At 43.3% G+C, this 9,207-nt stretch overlaps 1 protein-coding gene across 1 annotated transcript; it reads right to left on the reverse strand.

Moving 5' to 3' along the window:
- Positions 1–540: 540 nt before the first annotated feature.
- On the reverse strand, positions 541–8,397 carry LOC112555337. The gene is made up of 4 exons (XM_025223700.1): positions 7,929–8,397; positions 6,511–6,910; positions 2,843–3,237; positions 541–2,703 (listed from the first exon to the last, which is right to left on the reverse strand). The coding sequence occupies exons 1-4, from the start codon at positions 8,091–8,093 to the stop codon at positions 2,503–2,505; spliced, it is 1,161 nt and encodes a 386-aa protein (XP_025079485.1). The 5' UTR covers positions 8,094–8,397; the 3' UTR covers positions 541–2,502.
- Between the last annotated feature and the right edge of the window lie 810 nt (positions 8,398–9,207).

The raw sequence follows: 9,207 nt of genomic DNA on the forward strand, positions 1-9,207 counted from the left end.
GATTGTCGTGTTTCACTGGGGGTTGGTGGGGATAGGGAAAGAGTACATGTAACAAACAACGATATGAAGAACAAGTGAGATGATGTGCATGGAAGATATATATGGGTATCATGATTTGTAAGATAAGGCTGTTCGTTAATTTGATATGCATTTCAAAAGCACAAACTTGTACACGAAGTTTAAATGCTTGTACTGCAATGAACAAGGGAAAAAATACAGAAAATAAAACTGTGGGATCTTTAAATACAACATTATAAAAATAATGTACACCAAGATGATGCAGACATATGCTGCTTTTAAATCATAGAATAACACTTAAATGGATATGGATTGAAGGCAAGCAACTTCTCAGTCTTGATATTCATATCGTGATGAATCAAAACTGGAATATAAGGTATATGATGCTTAAATGTGTTCACAGTACATCTTTGGAACGCAAAACTTGACAACATACAGGCAATATTCCTTGTTTGTATCTATTTTAAAGATGAAGCAAAAAAAAAAAAACAAAAACTACTAACAATTTAGCATGACGCAGACATAAAATATCAAACATTTCTTTCATCTTTGGGAGAAATGTTTGCCGCACTAGCAACATGGTTGGCTACAGTAGTAACGCACATTAGGCGCTCAGGCGGTTGCTAGCCTCACGATCAGACTAGACAGACTAGTCAGACTAGACTGAAAACTGTCACGAAACAAGCGGGGATAGCCTAAGGTGCTCCCATAATCGGTCGTGCAAATGTCCGGGACGGTTCACGTGACATCGGGGTCCGGACACCAATCTTACGACAGACGTCGTGGGTGTGCGTCGAAAAGTGACGTGCCAATGTATGCGTCGTGACGTAACTACCTGGAAGTTAGACAGTTTGGACAGGTGTCACGGCGAGTCGCGTGCGCTGCCTCCCATGTGCGTGACCTTATGAAGTCACGCGCGTGTCTAGGGGATTTTATAGCCGTCAACCTCTCCGAAAACGCTGCGATCGTCTACTCGCAGCCATAGACAGTGTAGACAGCCTCAAGTTTAGAATGACATAGACAGCGAGTCTATACCAGCAGCAGCAACTACAGCAGACAATAACAACAAGAGATAGAAACAAACCAGACCAACGAGTGTTCTGTGACAAACCTTAGTAACATATGCCTCCAGGCAACATGGCAAAGTGTCACCTGGATAACAGAGCAGGTGTTTAGAGGAGAAAGGGAAGTAACCTCGTGGTGCAAAGAAGCCATTGACGCCTCTTGTTTTTATCAGGTGCCAGAGAGCAGTCATGTTTTTGTGTTTGAAAAATGACTGGTTTATGTGAAAACGGATGTTTGTACAATACTTTTTGTACGATTTATTATGTGAAACACACACACACGCACAAGCATTTTCACTCGCATAAATGCACACACACACACTGACAAACACACACACACACACACACACATTCGCAGACGTGGGCACTCTTTCTTTCTTTCAAATCCCAGCACAAACAATGGTAGTTGATGTACCTACTAAGTCCCAAAGCATGGGGAAAAAAAAACATCGGTCAGCCGACAAAGTAAGTGATAATTCACAAATTCTTTCGTCGCGACTGCTGACACGGGCTGTGCTGGAAAGTGTAAATATTGTCTTATCATTACTGCGTTGTCTCCATTCTGAGCATTCATATAAAAAGCACTCCGTTGGCTATACTACTCGCAATATTTGTCTCCACTGATTGCAGTATCTGTGTGCACTGCTTCCAGAAAAATAGAAATACACATCCATTCACGTCAGCTTAAAAAAACAAAAAAAAAAAAACAGCCTCTACACAACTGGAAATTGAGCGAAAAGGTATTTGCAGACCTGATGGTGCTTGTGCTGAGCAGGTACAAGATGCTGCTGATCACCAAAGGACCACCGCACGGAGCACACAGGATGACGCAGCGAGATGAAGAAAGTAGGTAAATAATCATACATATTACTTTTGCCTTCGAATATGGATTGCACGTTTTTTATATATCGTTGCTGATGTTTGTGTTCAAACCAGCCTGTTCACAAGTCCATATGTTTCCTTTGAACACGAAATGAAATTTTTTGGGTTGGGGATGGGTGGGCTAATAGGTTGATAACCTTAGAAAGTTCGGAGTTCAGCCAGAAAATGGATGTACTGGCTGGTTCTACCTCCAGACATAATGTTTGTCATCCACATCTTGAAAAGTCTTTCTTTGACTACATTTGGCCACTCATTGCACCAGCTCAGTAGCAGGTCCTCCGAAATCCTCGTCTGCTATATATTAACCGTTGTTTTTTCGAAATATGTGAACAATCTGTGAAAGGTCTGCAGAAATCATGTTTCGCCACATACAAAACCTGTCTACTGTCTTCGCAGCTCTACTTTTGCCACTCAGCCGGCTAGCTACTCAGAAACTTAGTCTTTCTTGACATAGTGGGACAAAATTTGCTATAAAGCTCTTTTTCAACAAACCGTCAAACTGCCAAGTAAAGTACCGACCATTTCATCGTCATCATATCTAGCATATTCTCAATTGGCACATATCTGCGCACCATCTTCCTGGACAGAACATTTGGCACCATCCCTCCATACCAGGGGTGTGATTCCAAGTGTCTTGAGGCTTGTAACAGAGTCTTTTCTGAATGGTTGAAGATGGAATTCCGATGGAAAGTGAAGGACTGGCCATTACTCTGTTGAATACCACTGGGTCTATGAGGATCTGCAACAGTCATCAGTATGACAGCAATTTAAGCACGGTGGTGGAATTCAGAGTAAACCACAATAAGCGGAAACACTAGATAAATAATAAGGGAACGAATTAATGAATAAAAAATAACTAAGGCACAGTAGACGCCTACCTTGTACCCCTCTGGATATTGGCAGAAGCACGAGCAAAATTCCTCCCTGCACTTGCCGGACTGACAGTTCTTCAGGCACCAGTCACCCATCCCGGGTACCAGTCGATGCATGCCCTTTGCTTCGCATTGCACCAGCTTGGCGGAAGGCGTGCACGCCTCAAGGCTGGAGGGGTCAGGGGTCGAGGGGACCGTCCCGCCGGTTGGGGGAGTCGGCTTCTGCGCAGGAACCGACGTGGTCGGGACCGGATGCTGAGCAGGGGTTGTCTGCATGGGCGTGGCCGTCGCATTGTCTTTGCTGGAGGCGATTCTGATGTCGGCGCAGTTGTAGTATTGTTCCTGAGGCCCGCAGCCCAGGCAATCGCTGCAAGTGGTTTTTTCCCGGGTGTTGCGGTAACCTAGAGCCAGACGACAGAAAAACCCAGAACATTTTCAAGAGATGCCACATGGTTGGTGTTTGAGCTCGTTCACCTCTATGTCGTGGTCTCTAAATTGACGGGACATTGCCTTTCCGGTGACGTCACAAACAGAGACGTTGCTATGACAGTTTTGGAAGATGTTACTAAGAAAATGAAAGTAAAACCGGTTTTCAATGAATGTCTGCAGAAAAGGACTCATCCAAGTTCGAAAGCATTTTCTTATTTCTCTTCACCGCTACTGGAACAAAAATCTTTGTGCACACAGAGGATATGTTCTCATATAAAATTTTAAAAATTAATCACCTATGTTTACTGCAGCTTTTCGGACTTCGTTTCCTGAATACCCAATAGTTTGGGCCATAACAGGTACGTATGAGGGTGGGAAGATACAGTCATACGGAATTTCTGTCCTGTGGAAAGTGGTGACAGTGGTACTTTTCCCACGTCTCCGCATTAGTTGTGACAGAGGTACTTAGTTAAGATGTCTGCATTATTAAGTGTAGGTGAAAATCCCAGCGTTTTTAATGCTCACCACAATGGTCTTAAAGAATGAACATAGTCTACACACATTTCTGATTATGACTGGAAGCAAACCAACATCGACAGTTCCGTAAATTAGGCTGTAAGACTGACTAGAAGAACTCAAGGCATCAGTTAGCCCAGAAAAATAAGGAAATATTTTAGTTCATAAATTTCTGGCGAAGAACATTTTTTTCAGAGATGTTCTGCTCTATGTTGTGAAGTGAAAGATGCAGCTGTCTGACACAGCTTGGCACACAAAGCTCCTTGGCTACACTTAAGCGCTTGAAGATATAAAGATTTATTTGTTAGATGCCATTGTTTAAATGCAGGATATGAAATATAACAGAGAAGAATCCGCATACTTACTTACACACGATTGCACACGCTCACACAATGCTAGAAGGACAGATTGACGGACAAACAGGACGACCGGATGAAAGAGTGACTGAAGGAGAGAACGAGAAGCAGAGATATATGTATATATCCATCTCACCATCAAACATGTATGTATACGTATGGCTTCACAAGTCGTAAAACACGCAAGGCGTATCCAGCAACCTTCCAAAATAAAGTTAGTTGAAAGGCGACGAATACAGATGGTCCTTCGTGCTCCACGATCCTTCATTTGCATGCTCACATTGGCTTACGTCATAGTTATCGCTAGTCCGAGCGGAAAATAAAAACTGCTGTTCACGTCTTACTCAGAATTTTGTTAACATATTAGCCCCCCATAAAACTAAGCTGTCTAAGGTAACTGCGCACTGCAGTTTGAGCCCAAAGGGGAAAAAAAGCGGGTACTGACAGTTGTGGTACCACCGCGGACGACGGCCGGCAACGTAATGGAGCCTGCATTCTTTAGCAGGAGTTGTCCGCCTTGACAGGCGCCTCACCACGTGCCCGTCACGTCAGCCGTTGACAGACGGTTATTGTCCGGCAGAACAGGGGCGGCCATTGTCGCCACAGGGTCGAGCGAGAAGGGGACTGGGGCGCTTTCTCATCTTAGTTTTAAAGGCACAATACAAACGGTAGACCCACACACACACCAGCAGGAAAAGAAAATTAATATATGATAATGATATTAAGGGATGACTAACAGGAGATTCCTCCTCCCTCTCCCCCCACTGCCGCGGAGTTATCAAACAGTGATACATTGCGTTATCATCATGTAGGGGTTCTTGATGAAAAAGGAGGTGAAGGTGGCTTTTAAGAATTATTCTGATGCTTTGTATTCTTCTGAAACACCAGCGCCCCCATTTTCCAGTGTATCAAACAACAACAACAACAACAACAACAACAACAATCATCATCAGTTTTAAGTGCTGACCGTGTATTTCTGATTGCAGCCTAAAGAAAGTCCTCATATTCTTTGGCTCATGTTGCCGAGTATTCTTTTAAAACGGAGAAAAAACGACAACTCTGGACCGTCGAACAGTTTAACAAAGTTAATTAACATTCTTTCCCATACTTTCAAAGTAATGAGACACTTTCATATCGATCAAGGATCCCAACTACTTCAATCTTTCAAGGCCTTGGAGATTGTCTACTGAAATCGTACAGTTTTGTCTGCCAAAGAAAGAAAGAAAGAGGAAAGCGACAGAAAGACGGAAAAAGGGGATGAGCACATATATAAAAACCAAGAAAAATTACTTCAGCAAGGAGATGATGATACAAAAGGAGAAAAAGATGGATCGTGTACAAAATGCGCGCAGATGGTGGCGCTATAAGAAAGTCTAAACAACAAAGAAAGGGAAATCACTGCGGGACATTTTTTACCCGCAGGCACGAGTAAACACGCGGACGATAGCCGATGAAGCAAACATTTCCATAGCAGCAGGAACAGAGAGATAATTTAATTGTGGTGGCTGTCATCTGGGTTAGTGGGGCGCATTTTTAATGTCGTTGTCACTGACATTTATTTGTGACACATATACATATGAAACGTTACATATTCTCTGGCCAATATTTAGAGCCCATCCTCCTGTGAAACAAACAAAACAAACAGAAAAAAGCAAATGTAGCTAAGCATCACTTTAGCGGTTGCAGTTCTGTGCTGAGCTAAAGCCGCGGTTTTCAAACTGTGGTACGAGAGGGTATGACGGGTGGTACGCGAGCACCATGCTCCCAAATAAAAATGCGTGTTACGGGGGCTGTATGTAAATCATATACTAAAACCGACAAACAATCCTAGACTATTATATTCGTTGGGGGTAGGATTGGGAGGTGGTCAAATCGAATTTTTGAAAGTGGTACTCGTCTGGAAAAGTTTGTAAACCGCTGTGCTAAAGGGCCGATATGACGAGGAGAGACAGAGGAAAGAAAGAATAATATGCCTTCCGAGACACAGAAAAGTAGATGAGTCTCCTGATGGCTAGCACTTCAGAAAAACTCAAGTCCAAATGTATTTCACGGTCTCGGAACTTTTCACAATTAGTATTTTTAATAGTCTACTCTTTATTGCATCAGAGATATTTTGTTTTTAATCAACGGATCATATTGGTCACTCCCTTTCTCCTGTGTATATATATATGAGAAAAAGAGAATGTGTGTGTGTGTGTGACTTAATGTAATCAGTGAGTGACAATGAAGCCGTTATACTTAAAAACGTTTGGCATAAAAAGTATCCGCTTAAGCAGGGACAAAAAGAAGCATTATAATGCACACATGACATGCAAGACAAACGACACAGAAGACATGCAAGGCTCACGAAGCCAGCCTCTCACTACTGCTCACCTGTGTTGTATTTCCACTGAAGGATGCAATGGTCGCACGAAACTCCGGGTGGAAGAAGAACGTGCATGTCGCTATAACCACCCAGGCTACCCGGGTAGTAGCGGGTCATACCCGTCTCCTCGATCTGCAGAACGTGCTCGTCCAAACATTTTTGCAGGTCGGGCACATCCGGGCCGTCTCGGCGCGTGCACAGTCGAAACTCGAACCACCCGAGCATGTTGGGCCGCGAGTATACAGTGGCGTTGATGTAAGTGCCAGTGAAGTAAGTCCGGAGTGGCGAGAACTGCGAGTACTTCCCTGGGTACTCGTTCTCCCGGAAACCGTCAACAGCGTCCCACACGCGCCACACTTGCCTCCAGCCGTCTGCCACTGAAACTGCCCGCACGGCCGGGAAATAGGGAGAAAATTAAGTTTTTGTAAGCTAAATATTATGTTTTAAAGTGATTTAATCAGAGCAATGATTCCCTCCCCCCACATTACACAAAAAGCATACGGAAAACACAACCGTTCAAACGCCCTTCCGCCTGCGCACACACACACACACAGAGAAGAACGCACACATGCACTCACGCGAGTTATCGAAAATAATATTGCGAAAGATTCAGCATTATTTACTATTTTTCTTCTTTATAATAATTCGGTCAAATCATCTTGATAGTGTAAAAATTAATACATATATATATATTCTTGTTTATTTTATGTTTTCTCTACAAACATGTAAATAATGTGTTTAACAGGTTATTATTGTAGTTCAGGCTCACAATGTTGTGTTCCAAGAATGTTTGGCTATTGCGCACAAAAAGAAATTTGCATCTGACAAACGTGCCTGACAGCTGTCAGAAGTGTGTTAACTAGTGTTTGGGCTCAATGCACAAACTGAGAACATGCTGGGAAAATACAGTTGAGAAAAATATTCTGGGACTCTCCAGAAATAAAAAGGAAAATCAACGGAAAAAAAAAGGAAAGAGAACGCAAAAAGGAAGGAGGTATGAATGGATCGACAGACAAGAATACAGAAGAAGCAGATTCCTGCGAATTTACTGGACACAATTGTGCTAACCTTCACTACGACACACGTGTATCCTCATTAACTTTTATATCCTGGACGTGCCCTGTCTCCGTGTCGCTAGGGAATGGTCATGTGAGCCTGTCTAGACATGATATTTCGCAGACTGACTACCGACAGTTAAAGGTGACAGTTCGTCTTTGCAGGTGACGTGTGCATTAACGGGAATTAGGCGACACAGCATCTGTTTACTCCTTGCCTCCTCACATACCAACATGTCCGATCGTAATCCCGTTTGTACAGAGGTCGGGCAAATGGAGCAATTACGTAAGCAAGGTTTCCTTATTACAAATGAGTATACTCCAACGTGAAAAAAAAAAAATCAAATAAAACAACAGTCTTAGCTACTCACTTCGAAACCTCCACAGTTCAAGAGCTCGTCGTCGTAGTTGGCTGCAGCGGATGGAACTCCCTCCCGCCAGTAACTCGATCTCATCGGCGGTTCCAGCAAGCGCGCCCGCCCGTCGGTAAATCGCAGCAGCGCCATCAGGTATCCAATGAGAACTACCACTGACATGCTCGTCACTTCCCGCGCAGCTGGCAGAGAACATCAATGAGCAACGAGGCGACGGTGCGTGCGATCGGTGTCGCAGGTCAGTGGAGCGAAGAGGCGCCTACCTTTGCGCATCAAAGGTCTCCGCCAGCACTTGGTTACGATCCCAGTATATATTTTCATCTTCCGTTACGTCATCACACGGCAGGTATGGCGTACCGCCAATCTGAAGGACATGTCGATGGATCACGAACATCCGTCAATACCACTCCTTCGTCCTTTCTTGACAGCACACTGCGCATGCCCACGTCTAGGCTTTTTTTTTCCCTCCCCCTTTCTCCTTTTTTTTTTATCTCTTCCTCTCCCCCGTTTGTTTGAGGCTGCTAAGGCTTGTTGGTCGAAGTAAGAAAATTTTCGCACATCATTTCCTCTTTTGCTCGAAACGTTTCAGACGTTAGAGTGACTTCCTGACTAGAAACACGACAGTCGTTTTTGATTTGTTCAGTCTGTAGGAAGTTGCACGTTGAGACGACGTTGCTCACTCTGTCATGTCACACACACACACATACACAAGGTAGAGGTACCTTTTCTCTTTTTGATCGCACAATCACTCCCTGTGGTCGGATTCTCCCGCATATCCCTGGTGTCTTTACGCCGATGTATATTCCAAAAATATCTAAAAAGAAATATCCTGCACACCTGCAATTAGCAGTCCGCACCACCGAGCTGTAATGATTAATTTTCAAAATTAAATAACATAAGCTTACTTTTTTTTTCGCATGTGAGTTGAACAAAAGAACTTAAAAACTGGGTAATATAAACATTTTTTGTGCCAATTCTGAAATTGCTAGTATGTAAGGCATTAGCTATTAAAAAAGCTCACCATTTTTATTTTGCACTGGGTGACTCGTGCTCTCTGCTGTCCTATCAAAAGCTCATTTTTTGTTCACTCAGGCGTTACATTCTGAACATGGCATCGTCATTCGAGGGGCAGGTTTTTTGGGTTTTTTATAAGCCATAAATTTCAGCTTCACTGAAAAAACTGGAAACTTTATGTAAATTTTGTCAGGTTTTTGCGATTATGCGGATGAACAAACGAAGATGAAAAGAACGTTTGTGGAAGTTAAAGCTCATAGTA

This window comes from Pomacea canaliculata, linkage group LG2 (genome assembly GCF_003073045.1).
Source record: "Pomacea canaliculata isolate SZHN2017 linkage group LG2, ASM307304v1, whole genome shotgun sequence".
NCBI lineage: Eukaryota > Metazoa > Mollusca > Gastropoda > Architaenioglossa > Ampullariidae > Pomacea > Pomacea canaliculata.